The sequence below is a fragment of the Coturnix japonica genome, chromosome 11 (genome assembly GCF_054131305.1).
Source record: "Coturnix japonica strain WE chromosome 11, WE-NBRP24, whole genome shotgun sequence".
NCBI classification, from domain to species: domain Eukaryota; kingdom Metazoa; phylum Chordata; class Aves; order Galliformes; family Phasianidae; genus Coturnix; species Coturnix japonica.
In genome coordinates, this window is record NC_140673.1 from 20,395,481 (window position 1) to 20,411,257 (window position 15,777).

The 15,777-nt window shown below is 50.5% G+C and overlaps 2 protein-coding genes across 16 annotated transcripts in view; one reads left to right on the forward strand and one right to left on the reverse strand.

Moving 5' to 3' along the window:
• The window catches only part of RNF220 (ring finger protein 220), a 157,610-nt gene extending 145,933 nt beyond the window's left edge, over window positions 1-11,677 (forward strand). For 13 of the 15 annotated variants that reach the window (XM_015870371.3, XM_032446172.2, XM_032446170.2 and 10 more), the window contains 3 exons: window positions 2,146-2,254; window positions 3,450-3,524; window positions 9,169-11,677. In XM_015870371.3, the coding sequence (XP_015725857.1) occupies window positions 2,146-2,254; window positions 3,450-3,524; window positions 9,169-9,240 (256 nt within the window). In that variant the 3' untranslated portion in view covers window positions 9,241-11,677. The remainder of the gene's footprint in view (window positions 1-2,145; window positions 2,255-3,449; window positions 3,525-9,168) is intronic. The other 2 variants (XR_014932806.1, XR_014932807.1) reach the window with 1 other exon arrangement.
• A 987-nt stretch (window positions 11,678-12,664) lies between these two features.
• On the reverse strand, window positions 12,665-15,653 carry TMEM53 (transmembrane protein 53). The gene is made up of 3 exons (XM_015870450.3): window positions 15,579-15,653; window positions 15,172-15,284; window positions 12,665-13,820 (listed from the first exon to the last, which is right to left on the reverse strand). The coding sequence occupies exons 1-3, from the start codon at window positions 15,619-15,621 to the stop codon at window positions 13,158-13,160; spliced, it is 819 nt and encodes a 272-aa protein (XP_015725936.2). The 5' UTR covers window positions 15,622-15,653; the 3' UTR covers window positions 12,665-13,157.
• Between the last annotated feature and the right edge of the window lie 124 nt (window positions 15,654-15,777).

Sequence of the window (15,777 nt, forward strand, 5' to 3'; positions counted from 1 at the left end):
GGGAGCTGTGCATTGGGCACATGATTTGTCCTGAGAGCACACTTAGCAACAAGAACATAGAGTTCAAAGTCTGTCACAGCCCAGCTTTGATCAGCACTGGGTGATACCGCTGTGGCTAAAGCTCCCTCTCTTACCAATGCACCCCAGTCTTGTTAATAAATGTATATTTAACAATGTCTGGAGCGTATGAAGTGATAATAACTAAATCAATACCTCCCACATTGATTGTCCAGGATCCCTACAGCGTGACGCACGCAGCGGTGCGGTAATTTTCCAGCTAACTAGCACCCTGATCTACAGCCCTCCTATTGATTGGCCATTGTATCAGGCAGCCTCTGAGCATTATTTCTTATACCTCTATTCAGCCTCCTTTTCTGATTCATTCATTTATTACTGGACAGGTGCGATTATCTCACAGACTTTCCAAAGTTGGCTGGTAGGGGTCAGCCATTTAGGCCTCTATAAACAAACCATTTTGTATCTCCTCCAGTTGTTGCAGTGGCAAATTCTTCCTTTTCAGGCTTTGACCATTACTGGGCTCAGTCTGGAGATGAACCGGCTTTTGCTTGGATCTGCTCAAGGATTCCTCTTTTCCCTCTCCTTACTGAGTCACCTGCTCTTCGAAGGAGGAAGGGCAGTTCCATGGATGGTAGGGAATTTAGCACAGGTTGAGGTTCCTGCTTGCCCCCTGCTTTGGGCAGGAACCTTGCTTGCTGCCTGTTAAGTTCTAGTAGCCTCATGCATGCAGGAAGGAGAAATGGATTCCAGAAAGTCAAATTCAGCTGCAGCCTTCATCTAGCATCAGCTTGTTGACAGGCCAGGCTGGAAGGGAAATGATTTTCTCATCCCACAGTAATCTTTAAGTTATAAATAAATAATCCTATTCCTCCCTCAGACAAAACTAACAGCTTTCTACACTTTCTTTGAAAATACTGACAACTCTCCCTCGAGGGTGAGAACCCAAACTGGGATATGATAATAATTTATACCAACAAGCAGGAGCAGTGGATGTTTCACAGCAGGGAGCTCTGTTTGCTATTGAAGCTCTTTCATTTTGCTCCAAAGAATATTTGTTGATGCCGAGACTTGGGTGCATGGTGCCCCTGTCCTCACGTGCTTCCCATCCACCGGGCTATTGTGGGACCTGGATTTCTTTGCCTTTTTTTCCAGCTTACGAATTTCTACCCCTTTTTTAATAACTCATTTGCAGTGAATCTCCTTCTGATTAAAGAGAGCGTGAGCCTTAATGTCAGTGCAATGTTCTGCAAACCCAAACCTTTCCTGGGGGAGTGCTGGAGGGCCCATCCCTGTATCTGCACTGTGCAGAAATCTGGTTTTGCAGCATGCTGGAGTGACACATCCTTGTCTGTAATGCTCCCTGCATCTCATTTGCTAAGCATTACTGCCTGCCCTTGCTTTTAGGTTGGCAAGTTGCTTTTTTCACCAGCCTCGCAGAGCCATGAAAATACACTTGCCTGCCCTCAGCGCAGCGCCTCTGTGACAAAAGAGATAATGCTGCCCATCAAAAATGACCCTAGGAAATGGGAAAGCAGTGGTTGTAAAGCTGCTTTTATAGCCTCCCTGTTGGCACAATGTCTGTTGCTTTTGGTTTCTCCTTTTCAGTATTAGAAACGAATAAGCTGGAGCACAGTTTAATGTAAAAGCAGTGTGTGGATCCTCTGTGATGCAGATCTTGTGTTTCATAAGGTTGATGGTCAGCAGAGGCCTCCATTCTTTAAGGTGAAGAGCAGCTGCTGTTGCCCACACAAAGTTAGCTCACCAGCTTGGAGGAGCGCCCAGAACTTTGTCCAATGTGTTTGGCCCCATGGAATCGCTCACAGGAGACAGGAAAAGAGGAGGAGGGGAGGAAAACCTAACAAAATCTATTATTTAAGTGTTCACGTCTTGCAGAAACTTGCTTTCTATGCAGTTGGCAACACTAGTCCTGTTGTGCTGTCATGATGTGTTGGAACTGCTTAGTAGCAGACCTCCAAGAATTCACACTGAGCTTTTCAGGAACTCTTTTTACGTGTAAGTTTCAATGTTGCTCACTTTCTCCTCTGTTGGCCACCTCTTGTGAGATCCTTTTCCCCCTGAACTCTTTCCCCCTGCTCAGTGACGCTCCCCCTCCATCATCTTTTGCAGAATTACAGAAGACTCTGCAGTGACAACATTTGAAGCACTAAAGGCTCGTGTCCGTGAGTTAGAAAGGCAGCTTTCCCGTGGGGACCGCTATAAATGTCTCATTTGCATGGTGAGTAGCACTCCACTTGTGGTAATGAATCAGAAATGCCTTGATGTCTCTGCCTTATCTTTGCTAAGGAGGGAAGAAGGTTTTCTTTTTCCTTTCTTTTTTTGGGGGGAGAACTCACCCTCATCCCTGTACACCATGAAGAATCTCTTTCCTTTCTAGTGTAAGCGCTGGGTTGTTGTAGAACTTGGAATTTCTCTGTCTGTTAGATTGTTCCACTGACTTTTGTAGCCAAGAAAACCCCAACTTTGGAAGCCTTTCAGGCTCACCACAGAGAATTCCCAGATATTGGTGTTCTCTTTATATACATAAAAGAGTGCATTCCGTGATCTGAGACCCACCCTGTGATTTGAGAAGAAGAATGTTGCCTGTTTAAAAGTTGTCCTTCTTCTCCTGTGGTGGTGCTGTAGCCTCCCTTAAGAAAGGTAGCAGCTCCCTCTGATGGTCTGAGCTTGCAATGCTTTTCATCTCCTTGTTCTTCCTTCTGCTGATAGTAGGAGTAAATTCTGCTTGGTAGAGGGCTCCCTCTGCAACTTGAGAACGATGCGTGGTTCTGCCTCTCCTGCCCATTATTGTGGGTATGGGGATAGCAGTTCCCCTGCCTTGTCCTATGAAAGGCATAAGAGTTCACTGCTGATTTTCAGGGGCTTAATAGCAATCATGGAAAGCACTCGAGCACACATGTCTGCTGAAGTAGCAACAGTGTTACTGGGATATAGTTAAGCTGTTGATGCAGAGTAGAGAGTTGCGATAAGGGTTAATCTTACCCTGCTGCTGTTTTTCATATGATCTGGTGACCCTTATGATGGGAATAATGGCAGGTGGCCACAGCAACTTCAGATGCTCTTGCGATAACTGTGCTGAGCCATGTCACCACTTGAGTGGATTATGGGCTTCCAGCAGGTCTGGGAAGCCAGAGACTTTCTGCCTCTGCTGTACAAACATTGCTATCTCTGCTCACTTCTTAAGTGGAAAGTCAGCAGAAGTTTGTTAACGTGTGAGATCCTCTTAATTCTGCTTTGTTTTTTGCTTTGTCTCACGCCTCATGGTAGCCCAAGATCAGACCTCTCTTGCTTTGCTAATGGATCACCTGTAGTCTGACACCATGCCTGCAAAGAAGGGTGTTGCAATGGGATTGGGAATGAAGAATCAGTAGATCCTTGCTATGGAAATAACCTATTTGCTTCTTCTCCTTCAGGACTCATACACAATGCCCCTGACTTCCATTCAGTGCTGGCATGTGCACTGTGAAGAATGCTGGCTGCGGACTCTGGTGAGACCCTTGGCTACTTTCTTATTGACTAACAGCCTTCTCCCTCTCTTTTGGGATCCTTTATTTTAAATCACCATGGGGAAAGATGCTTTTTGCTTTATTTTAAACAATCTGAGTGCTGTGCATGCAGGCTTCCAGGTCTTTGCCACTTAACACCCCACTCTAGCTTTGATTTGTGTCATCATTACCAAAGCACAATCCTGCTCACTGATTGCTCCTCTGCTGCTATGGGGGCAGCCTTGCCTTGCAGCAGAGCCCTGCATGCCATCCATACAGAGGGAAAGCTGTGGGAATGGAGGCCAAATCCACTGAGATTGCAAGGGATGGGTAGCTTCTGGAAACCTCATATTCACCTGAAGCAAAGCGAATCGTATTCGGGATAGGAGATAGAGACAGAAGCTTTTATGAATATGAATCCGTGGGTTTGGGATTATTGGAAATAGCGCTGTACAGTTTTCAGGCATATACCATCGTGTTAGGAAGATTGGGGATTACCTTCAACGCCGAGTGGGTGACCCAACACAGTGGTAATTTATACGTGTGCTGAAGGACGTCAGGTTGAAATTTAAGGTGTTATTAAATACAGTGTTTTCCTCTCCTTTGTTAAAACTGGGGGCTTTATAATCAGCTTTTCATTTCCCCTGTGGAACCGATTTTCAGGCTTTCATTTCACTCAGTCAGTTGTGCTTTCTAGTTCTCTTGTTAGCAAGATGATAAGGCGTTGGGCTACAACAAATGTAAGGGAATGCCACTCCTCAAAACTGTTCCTGTAAGGCATTACAAAATCTACTTTATAGAACATGTTGTGTTCTTGGAATTACGATTAAGCCCATCTTGCTCCTTTAAATCCTGCCTTTTAAAAGTCTCGTCCAAGGAAAGTTACCAGGATGGTGAAGTGCCTGTGGGCTTCAGTACTAATAGCAACTCAATAACTTGGCTATCCCTTGGGCTGTATTTTATAGCTCTTCAGCTACACCCCGTCACTACTTAGATTATACAAGCTTTTGTAAACATTTTAGCAGCATGTTATAAAAGACACATATGTGGCCACGTAGCTGTGAGGTGTTTGGTTGAATGTGCGCCCTGCCACCTTTGCTAAGTGAGGACTAATCTCGTTCTTCTGCAGTGCTTCAAGCAGAGGATAAAACACTAATTTCTTTTTATTCGAGCCTTTGCTGTCTCTTCTTTCCAGCAGCCCTAAGTGATGCTTTAAATCTGTCACGCCGACTTCAGGTTGTTCTTAGGCTCAGCAACTTCAGTCAGGTCCCTTTGTTTCATGGTCACTGCCATAACAACTACAAAACCTCGCTCCAGGTGCTGCAGGGTTGGTGTGTCTGGGTACCAGTGGGGGAGCACCATGCTGTCCACACACAGCTCTTCTGCCAGCCAGGCAGGGTGGGAACGGTCCAGCAGGACAACGTATTAGGGCTTGGCACTTGCATAGGGGAAGCAATTAATAAGTGGCTACTCATGTGTTCCCCAGCCTCTCCCTGCAGCCCCCAGTTTATTACAGCAGGCCTTTTCACAAGGCATGCTTGCGCTCTTTCCCGTCTCAAAGAGAAAAAAAAATCTCCCAGCCTGGGCTCGCATGTTTCTAATGTAACCATTAAAATGTAGCCTGAAGACAGCAATAAAAACCCTGGAACGCCTTGGTGCTTTTGTGTCTTGATCAAAGTCAATGTGTGTAATCTCGTTAAGACTGCCCTCCTTCCCCCCTCCTTTTTTATGAATTTAATGGCATACAGCAGCTGGGCTCAGTGTTTAATGCTCACCAACCTGCATTGTTCTAATTAAGGTATCTCCTTTTATTTCGGGCACAAAAGAGACTCTTGTTTTTTTTTAACAAGCGAGGAGCTGTGGGATAGTGTGTGTAATAATCGCCGCTGTTACCTTGCCCTGGGAATAAAGCTGGCTCCCCAGCAGGGCAGGAGGGGGATCGGAGGGAGCCTGCGCGTGCAGCACACATGGAAAGGCTCTGCTGGGGGAGAGGGGCTTTGCTTTTGCAATAAGCAATTTGTTGGAGCTGGTGGCAGCTGGGCAGGGTGGGTTGTGCTGTGCTTCCGGCCTTCCTTGTTCCAACGTTGTGCAGAGCAGCCATCCCTGCTGCTCAGACCATCCTTCGTGTGCCTCCATTCTGCATGCTGGCTTTGGTACTGAGTTAGAGTGTGAGTGGGTCTGTGTGAAGGAGGACAGCGGTGGGTTGAGCGTGGCCTTGGAAATGGAGACCCCACGTGCCTGGAAGCCCTTGTAAACCTCAGCGAGATGTTGAGGATGGGATGAAATCTGATGCTGCCATCTGTCACGGAGCGAGGGACAGGAAATTGATTTGCAGAGGTTTGGAGTTGTGATATTTTGTAGGATGCGGTACTAGAAGGATCTGAGCGTCTCTGGTACCTCAGGTTGCTGCAGTGTCTGAGGGCACTGGTGAGGAGCAGGTCTGGAGAGCAGACTGTTTTTCACTCTGAGCACTGGGTGCAGACAGAGGGCTGGTAATAGCATCAGGTTGCACAGAAACTGGGACATGAGCCTTGAGTGAGCTGGCTGCCATCCCTCGTGGGAGGTGGGTGCCTGCTCTCAGCTGGCTGTTGGGCTGCTTCCACGTGTGTGGGATGAATATCCCTCTGGAAGATGCTTGGCTGCCCCTTCTCTATCCTTTCCCATTAACTCAGAGACCCCCTGCAGCTACTCGGGGGTGAGTCGCATGTTTTCCTTCTCCTGGGATGAGCGCTGTGACAGGAGAGATGGTTGATCTGCTGCACTGCTTTTCTGGGGAGGTTTGGAGCCACTGTCCGTGGTGGTTTGGCACAGCAAGTTTGATGTGTGTGTCTGTCAAAAGTAATTCAGGTTGAGGTGATGTTCCCAGGGGATGGATTCTCGAGTTCTTGAAGTCCCTCTGAGCTGCAGTTCTGTCATGTCCCAAACCCTGGTATCCTTCCTTAGGAAATAAATGGAATTAAGAGTGGAGTCCGGCTGCTCAGAGCTGAGGTGCAGGGCTGGAAGGGGAGGTTAATTGGAGCAGGTGCATTTGGCTGTACAGGCCAAGAGGGAAACTCAGCAAGAGCCAGCACTTCCCATGTGCATCTGCTGCTCCCAGGCTCCTACTTGCCCGTCTCAGGCTTATTTGAAAATGACAACTGCAAGAGCAGGAAAAAATCACTTTTAAAAAGCTTTCTTCATCACAGAATGTGCTTTCAGGGGATCCATCAATAGCTGCGTATTCTCTGCAGCTGACACATTTATATCTTTGGTAGATGACACCGCTGCGTTCTGAGCCTTTCAGCTTTTTCCAGGCTATAACACTGCGCGTCCCGTGCGGGCTGGAGTATTTGTCTAAGAAACAGTGCAGATAAAGAGCGGTCCTACGGGGCCTTCATGCGCCTGCAGCTGCGTGGAGGGTGCTGTGCTCCGTGCTTTGTGGTGTCCATTCCTGCTGTGGGGCTGCCTGGTTTCTTACGATGCATTTCAGCTTTGGCCTTCAGTGCCCTATGGGGAGGCCCTATGAGAAAGGATGCTCTGCCAACAGCCTTAACCCCGCACCTGTGGCTGTGTGAGGGGCACAGGGTTAAGGCTGGGTATGTCACACCAAGGCTCAGCTGCCCTCCTGGCAGTAGCTGGCTCTTGGCTCCCGTCAGCTCTGTTTCTCCTTCCTATAAAGCATGGAGCTTCGAGCCCAGGCTTAATGATGGCACTGTGTAGGCGAGGTGGCTGCGTGCGCTTCTTTCTTCTCTGCGCCTGTTGGCACGTTCTGTTTGGAAACAGCCCCACAGGACAGCGGGAGGTGCCTGAGCCCTTCCCTCCGAGTTGTGTTCCCTTGGCCAACGTACAGCAGACATCACGCAATTATTTTTGCTTTATTTTTAAGAGCAACTTTTAAGACAAAATCCTCCAATCCTTCCTGGCACCGCGTGAGCCCTAATGACTCCTCAACATCTCAGCTCTCGTTAATGCCTTTTTCAACCCCCTACCCCAAGTGATTAAGCCTGTATTGTGGATCAATCACTTGCCAAATTTTAATTAAGAAAGGAGGAGAAAAAAAAATAAACTCCCTCCCCATTCCAGCCCCTTTGCTTTGCTCTGTAACAGCCCCGCAGCAAACTTCTTGCAGCAGAGCTTTATAAACCCCTCCAAAGTGAGGTTTATAATGGAAAAGCTGAGGTGGCCTTTAGTCCAGCGCACGCAGCTATAACACATCAAGGCTTTTCCATGAAGCGATGATGAAAGGAGCAGGAGGACCTGGGGAAGAAAAAAAAAAACAGAGCGAAAGCAATGGCCGACAGGTGGGACTTATTACTGCACCGCGTTTTTATTTCAAGGGAAAAGTTTAGTAACCCCAGCTGGCAGGTGAGCACTGGGGGGGGCACATGCTTTTTCACTGTGTGTGTGTGTGTGTGTACAAGTTGGTTTGCCTCTCTGCAAGAGGGAGGAGCTGAAACGCTGGTGGCAATAAGTGTTGTGCACCGATACCAGAAGTCAGATGTAAGGAATGGGGGTGTTCTAAATGATTCAGTCTAAAAAGGAATAATCAGGACTTGGTTCTGAGTTTAACAGATGTGCTGCTGTGGGCAGAGGATGGTAGTTTTGTTTGAAAGAAAAAGGTTCCCCCCCAAGTACAAGGTCGGTGTTTATGCTCAAGCTGTTGTGTGCCAGGGTAAGCACCAGGGAGACCCTTGGACTCAGGTGTCTCAGGACCCTCCCTGTGTGCAGGTAAAGAGCAGCATCCAGTGCTCTGTGGTCAGGTCAGGTATTGCAGGGCAGCCAAACTGGGTCAGTCTGTGTGTTGCTGGGTCCTTCTGGGGTGGTTGAAAACGTGGCTCTGAAGGCCCACCTGCAGCTCTCATCTGGGGAGAGCGGAACCCCAAAGCCATCAGCATGTAGCGCAGAAGGGGCTGAGGTCCTGGGGTCTGGCAGGATAAATCCACCCATCTTTCCTTTCCCCGGGGTGTGAAGGAATTGCATACCTGGCCTTGCTTTGCTGCTGAAGAGAGACCTGGGCAGGGCATCTTTCCTTCCAAAATGCCCCATGTTGAGCTGCTTCAGCCCACACCATGGAGGTTACCTGGGCACAAGGATCACATGCCTCTGCCTGCAGCTCTTCCAGTCCTCCAGACCCCAGAATGGAGCAGCATGGTGCTGTGCAGCAGGCAGAGGCACGGGGCACTGCTCAGCCCTAGAAGTCAGGGCAGCCCCATTTCCTGCACTGCTGGTGCTGGAGATGGATGTAGCCTCACAGTGTTTCTCTGTCATTTTTCCCATCAGCTGGCTGCCACATCTGCCAATCTAAAGCTGACCCTGATTCTTGTTAACACCCCATTGCTGTCAGGCTCGGTGACAGGCAGCACACCCACTGCTGGGTCACATCATGTACTGCTCCTATCAGCCTCTCATTGCCCGGCCCCACTTGGAGGTCACTGCTTGCAGCTCACCTGGGCAGAGCAGGTCCATGCACACACACAGCATGGGGGGGAGCAGGACAAGGGTTCCTTGGGGTGGCAGCCCTGCCTGAACCACTTTGTGCTGGTCTGTGTTCTGCCTGCTCAGCCCGGCCGCAGGGTCAGCCTGGCTGTGCCATCCCAGGCTGGGGGTGGTGATGTGGCTGGTGCTGTTCCCATGGTGCTCATGCTGTTGTCCTTTCTGCTGTTTGCAGGGTGCCAAGAAGCTCTGTCCCCAATGCAACACCATCACATCCCCCGGAGACCTTCGGCGCATCTACTTATGAAGGCCGCAGCGGGAGGGCGGCTCTCGGCTCAGCTCAGCGCATCCACAGGGAGAGGAACGGCGAGAGAGGAGGAGAAAAGAGAAAAAAAAAGGCAAAAAAAAAAAAAAGAAAAAAACCACAAAAAGCCCCAAAAAGACGTTTTAAAAACGTTAAGGAAACAAAACCAGAGACTCCAGCCACGGACTCGAGGACGCAGGAGCAGCGAGAGCCCTGGATCCCACCTGCAGACCTTCACCCTCTGCAGCGGGTGATGCCGACCCCATTGTTGTGCAGCCCCTTTTTTACAGCAGTGTTCCCCCACCCAGCACGGCTCTGAGCCCTCCCCCCTTTGGACTGCGTTGGGACGCTGGGGAAGGGAACCCTCAGCAGCCATGTTCAATAACCCTTAACTTGTGTCCTTTGTCGGGTTGGTTTGTTTTGCTTTGGTTCCATTTTGGGTTTTGTTTCTTGGTTTTATTTGTTTTTGTTTTTATTTTATTTTCGTGGTGTTTCCAGTGATTTAAAGAAAAGGAAAAAAGAAAAAAAAGAAAAAAAAAAAAAGAAAGGTTTAAAGGAGGAAAAATAAACCCCCCACCCAGGCAGAAATGAAGCACATGTAATATAGATGATATATGTTTACAATGTTGTGTATAAATGGGATAGACTCAAACATTACATACTAATAAGTTGCCCTTTTCTTTTCTTTTCTTTGGGTTGTATTTTTGTTAAAGAAGAAGAAGAAAAAAAAAAAAGAACTGAGCAGAGAACATTAAACCCATATTTTTCTTGGTTCGGCAAAGTTTTGGCATTAAAGTCATTAGTTGGGAAGAAAAAAAAAAGTATATATATACATATATATAATATAAATGGTTTAATGTTCTGTGGTGTATATTTCCTCATTCAGATATGAAGTTAACAGCTTTTAGTAATGGCTGTAGCATTGCCCATAACTTACAGAACTTATGGGGAGTAGAGGAGGTGGATTTTTGTCATTAGTTGTAGCTAATGGGGCTATTTATAATAGAATCGTTATCCCCAGAAGGACGCGGCTCTCAGCTCCCCACTGGGGGCCAGGACAGGGCCCAGCAGGGCGGCCCCATAGAGCTCTGCCCTGTACCCCTGCCCCAGGCTCTGCTGTACCCATTCCTACCCCTGGAACGTGGGGTTGGCTGAGCTCGGCTTTGCTCTCCTCCCTTCCTGGTCACGTTTTCTGGCTGGAGCTGCTCCCTGTGCTGTGGGGCAGGGCTGTGCCAGCATGAGCTCGTGGGTCGCACAGCCCCAGCTTCCTCCACACCGTCCCTCATGTTGGTCCCCATCGCCCACATCCCCAGCCGTAACCAAAGCTGCCATCTGGCCTCTTCTGTTGTTCCTTTCCATTTTCAGGACCCAAGAAGCAGCTGTTGATCCATTTCCCAAGGTGAATGCATGCTCCCTGCCTCAGCTCCCCTCTCACCATGGGGACCAAGCTCCCCACTGGGGGTGCTGCTCTCCCCATACCTGAGGCGTCACCCCGGCCAGCTCTGTGCTGGCAAGCTCAGTTCTGGGCATGAAGCATCACGGCTGTGGCTGGTAAAGGGGAGCTGGGACCCCATGTGGATGCTGGAGGAGCAGGCACACGTTGGGCACAGCACATCCTGCAGGGCCATGGCGTGTCCTTGTGGACCCACTGCCACCTGCGTGCCCTGAGCCTGCTGCTGTTCTGCACAGCTGTTTCTCTCAATGCCTCCTGCAGCTTTCAGAAGGATCCCACTGCATCCCCCCAACCAGCATCTGTGTTCTGTAAGCCATCATGGTAAAAGACAGCAGCACCCAACCCACGGTGTCCAGCTTTCTGTGCTCTCAGCAGCTTTGCCATGGAGGATTTGCAGCCTTCCCTGCTAGGAAGGGTGATGGGGGGGACCTGCTTTTTTAGGGGGCACCGAGGGCTGCGATATGGGGGATTCCAACAGAGAACAACTGAGCTGAGGGCACAGCTGGGCTCACAACCCATTGGGGTGCAGTGGGCTGGAGGGCAGGACCCCCCTCCTGGTCCTTCCTTGGAGCCAGGCATCCTGGTGGGTACTATGGACCAGCTGTGTGTAGAACCGTCTGTATCCCATCCTCATTCCTTCCTTTGGGTTCTTTTCTGTTCGCTTTGGTTCTTTTTATGTTTTTTATTGTAAAGCCATCCCCTGTTTTCGAGGGGGAGGGGGGCAGGTTGGGAGGGGGGAAGGGGGGGGGGGGGCACCACCTCTCCTGTAATGATTTTAATCCATTTCAAAAAGGAGGGAAAAAAAGAAAAAGGATCTAAATAAAAAGCAAACCCGGAGTTACCTTTCTCTGCCCAAAGAACCCAGTTGCACAAAGCGATATTGCGGTGTGTCGATGATTGTGTGTCAGTGTATATTATACAAAGAGGTACTTGTCACTCCCGTTTGTAAACTACATTTGACATTAATTAAACACGTATAAATCTTCAGGGCGCCGCGCCCTGCTCTCTCTGCCTCTCCTTTTGGGGGCTGGGGGGTGTTGGGGTGGCTGCCCCATCACGGCTGGGCAGGGGGTGCATCCCGGGGGGCTCCCCTTGTGATGAACGCTGGGCAGCCGCATCCTCGGGCGCTCTGCTATGGGGAGGATGAGGGCAGGAGGCCCCCGGCCCCAACAGATCCATAGAGCAGCATTAGGGTCACGGTGTGGGGTTACCGCAGCAGCTGGGGGTGCGGGGGGAGCTGGCGCCGCGGTTGGTGGTGTGCAAACATCGCGCAGACGGATCGATGGCTGCGTCCCATGGGACGGGGTCCCTAAGGCCGGGGGGGGGGGAGTAAGGGGGGGGTGGGTCCTCCTCCCATCTGCTCCGGCCCAGCCGGCACAGAGAGGGGTGGGAGTGCCGCCCCCCCCCAGCCCTCCGCCCGCACTGATATTGTATTTGAAACCTCTTTGGGAAGCGGAGGGCGGTGATGTATCGGGGGTGTTATTGAGAAAATGCAAATAGCTCGTAGCGGGCGGCGGGGGCCTCGTCCATCACCCTTCTGGGGGATCCATATCTAATTAACGGTAATGAATGAGGGAGCCCACCTAATGACAGCCCGCCGCTTTGTGATGGAAATGAGGCGATCCCATTAGGCAAAACACTTAATTAAACAAACGGCTCGGAGCGCGGCACGGGGCAGGGCCGGCCCTCGGGGCACCGCACGTGGGGACCCCCCGGTGGGGGCTCTCCTTCCCCAGCGCCGTTCCCGACGGGACGAGCGTCCTCCGCTCCCGTTCCACCGCCACCGAAGCAGGAAGAGCTCGGGGTTAATTCCTTATCAATAGCCCATCGGCAGCTCATCCATCACCGGGAGGCGGGGCTGGGAGGGTCTCGGGGTGCTGCCCCCGCACCGAGCGCCGCTGATGCCCCCTGGCGGACCGAGCTCCAACAGGACTGAGAATGAGGCACAACAAGGCAAAGAAAGGAGGCACAGCCTAAAGGTGAACTTCATTTCTTTTTGGTGCAGGAACAACAAAAGTTACCACAAACATTTGAGGTCGGCTCCACGGCGAGGGAATCAGTGCTTTGGATGCTCTCAGAGCTTCCATGGAGCCAGACAACGCCAAGAGGAGAGGGAAACGAAACACAGACTGCAGAGCTGCACCGTAGAGTCAGCACAAAGCAACATGCACATTGGACAAGGACACATGGACACGGAGAACACCACAAGACAGGAGAAACAAGCAACGCTCCATGAGCAGATTTGGTCCGTGACACCTCAGGGCTTGGATCTCAGCACCTACAGTTCTTTAAGTTACTCCAGATCTACTTTGTGGCTGGCTCAAGGAGGCTTTCAGACTCGTAACTGATGGGGGAAAAAAGCACAAAGTCTCTGCTTTCCTCCCTTCAGTGACATAAAGGCAAAGGGGATGGCATCTCCCACACAACCTGAGCAAAGCAGAGGCAAACAAGGGAGGCCATTACACCACTAAGAAGACAAGCCCTTGATACAGTCAGACAGGAAGGTCGTACAGAGGGTGCTGTAGTAGGTGGGATACAGCCGCAGATGGCTGACGTGAGCTGAATCTGTGAAGTCTACAGCTCTCACGGAGACCCCGAGCTGCTGCCGTGCGTCAGCCATGTGCTTAACGTCACCCGCGTTGATGATGGCATCCGCCTGGGAGTAGAGGTAAAGCTCAGGCCACCGGGAGGGTGACTTCAGCAGGGCATCGTAGTGGTTCTCGTGGATGAACTGAGTCAGTGGGTACAGCAGGATCCGCAGCAGGACGACTGTGGTAGCAAAAGTGAGCATAAGGAGGTACCTGAGCAGCACGTTTGTGGATGCCAGGACAGTCGCCAAGGCACGAAGGGCTCCTCTCAAGTTTCTTCTGCCAGGGGCACTATCAAAAACAGTGCCTGCAACTCTGAGGTTCTTAAAGGGCTGCTGAGTGTGAAGTGCCTCGATGATGTAACGGTAGAGCATGACACCACCATTGCTAAAAACATGGAAAAGCACCGGCCTGTTCTCGATGCTGTAGTCAAAGAGCAGCTCCAGGAGTCTCCTGGCTGGGGTCTGGAGGGATTTGATGCCAAAGCTCTCAGAGAAGAATATCATCCTCCATGGAGCTGTGTAGCGGATGACGGTGCACCCCTAAGCAGAACAGAAAGAGAACCCACACGTATTTGGTTTGGGCTGTAATTTATAAGGAACAGGCGAGCAGCTGTACCATCAATTAACATTTGGAACAGGTTTCCAACAGAAATCATGGGGCCAAGAGACTCTTCAGTGTTATTAGCAAAGCATCAGCATGAAAGGAGTTGGACTTGGTGATCCTCGTGGGTCCCTTCCAACTCAGAATATTCTATGACTCCATGAATAGGATTATATTAATCATAATAATACAAAAACTTATCAAAAGCTTCCTACAACACCAGCGGACTTACCTGATGTCCCGGATCCTTTCCAATCCTCTGCTGACATCTAAACCCAGTGGCATTACGCACTGACAAACACAAGGCAAAGGCACCATGACAGCCCTCCCTCCCACGGCTCCCCTGTGGCTGAATTAAGATGAGAAGGCACCAAGTTCTTCACACCAAGCTCTCCATGCTGCTTTGCCAGGGCTGCAGCCACTTCCTCATTCAGGCTCTAAGAAAAACTTTCCTGTCCTTCCTCAATACCAGCAACTTTCTGACAGCAAAGCATTTCCCCAGCAGCTGGTCTGTTGCCTCATCACGTGCACCTCACCCAATCAGCAGCATCTCCGAGAAGCAGTAATTGCTTAACAATTAATTCTTCACCATGACCAGCCAATTAAAGACTCTCACACTGGATTACACATTAATGATACACTTGTTAATGCACAAATCAGCCACTTGTAACTGAAACAGGTTTGGATAAATATAAGATTCATGTATGCTCACCAAAATCAAATATAAATCAGTCAATTGAATGGTGACAAGGTGGGGTCGTTCCAGTACGATAAACTATTAGAAAGGAAGATGCCATAATTTAAAGAACAAGCATTTAGACCTCCAGCTCAAGTGGTTAACAAGCAGGTATTCCTGTCACAGGGCACCTGTTTCAGGCAGGTTACAATAAACCTGAATGAACACTTACATGAACTATCAGCACAGAAAAGCTGGAAGGACAAAAGCTGGTGTTACATCTGTCATGTCTCAGCCTGGCCTGGTGAATCCTACACTACAGCCCATCAGCAGGCAGTAACGAATTGCTTTTCCCCGTGTATATGCCAGTTTGGACAGCGAATGTAGTTCACTTTAAAAGCCCCAGAACACTCCAGCAGCAGAAAGCTGCTCTAAGGAAGTATTGTTATCTCAGCTTCGTGCACAGAGATGACATCAGCAGCTGTTAGGTAACACCACTGCTGGACACAAGGAGCCTTCAAGGACAAGAGCTCACCACGTAACGACTCCAGGCACGGAGGGTTCAGCTGATTTCAGCACAGAGCTGGGCCAGTGTCCCCAATGGCAGCACTCACCTTGTGGCTGTACACAGCGCTGTACTTGGCCAGGTGCCTGTCGTGGCAGCCGGCCCAGCCCAGCAGGATGACCACGGGCGGCCCATCCTCGTGCCTTGTGTCCGTGCCTCCCCCTGCAAAGCACCATAGGATTTCATAGCAATCAGCCTCGATTGTGCCAGGACCTGGAGCTGACAGCGCCCCGCCCGCTGTCAAAGCCCAACCTAATGCTTAATAGCGGCCCACGGCCCCTGTGTGTGTGAGCACAGCGCTCGGGGCGCACCACAGGCCCTGTCCCCCCTCTGTACCCCCATGCTCCCCTACAGACCCTCTAACCGGGCTCCACACCCCCACACCCCCTCGAATCGTTCATTCCCAGCCCCCCAACCCCTCTGTCCCCCCCGTCCCCTATCAGTCCCGTCCCACACCCGGTGCCAGCTCCACGGCCGCCTCCATCCGGCCGCTCCCCATCGCCGCCCGCCTCGCATCCACCCGCTTCTTCCGCTCTCCCCACCGGAAGCCCCGCCCCCTCGCGGCCAGTAGCCAATAGGAACTTAAAGTACCTCATACGTCATCCTCCCCCGCCTCCCACTTCCGTAGCAACGCGCCTTTAGCAACCGCCGTGTG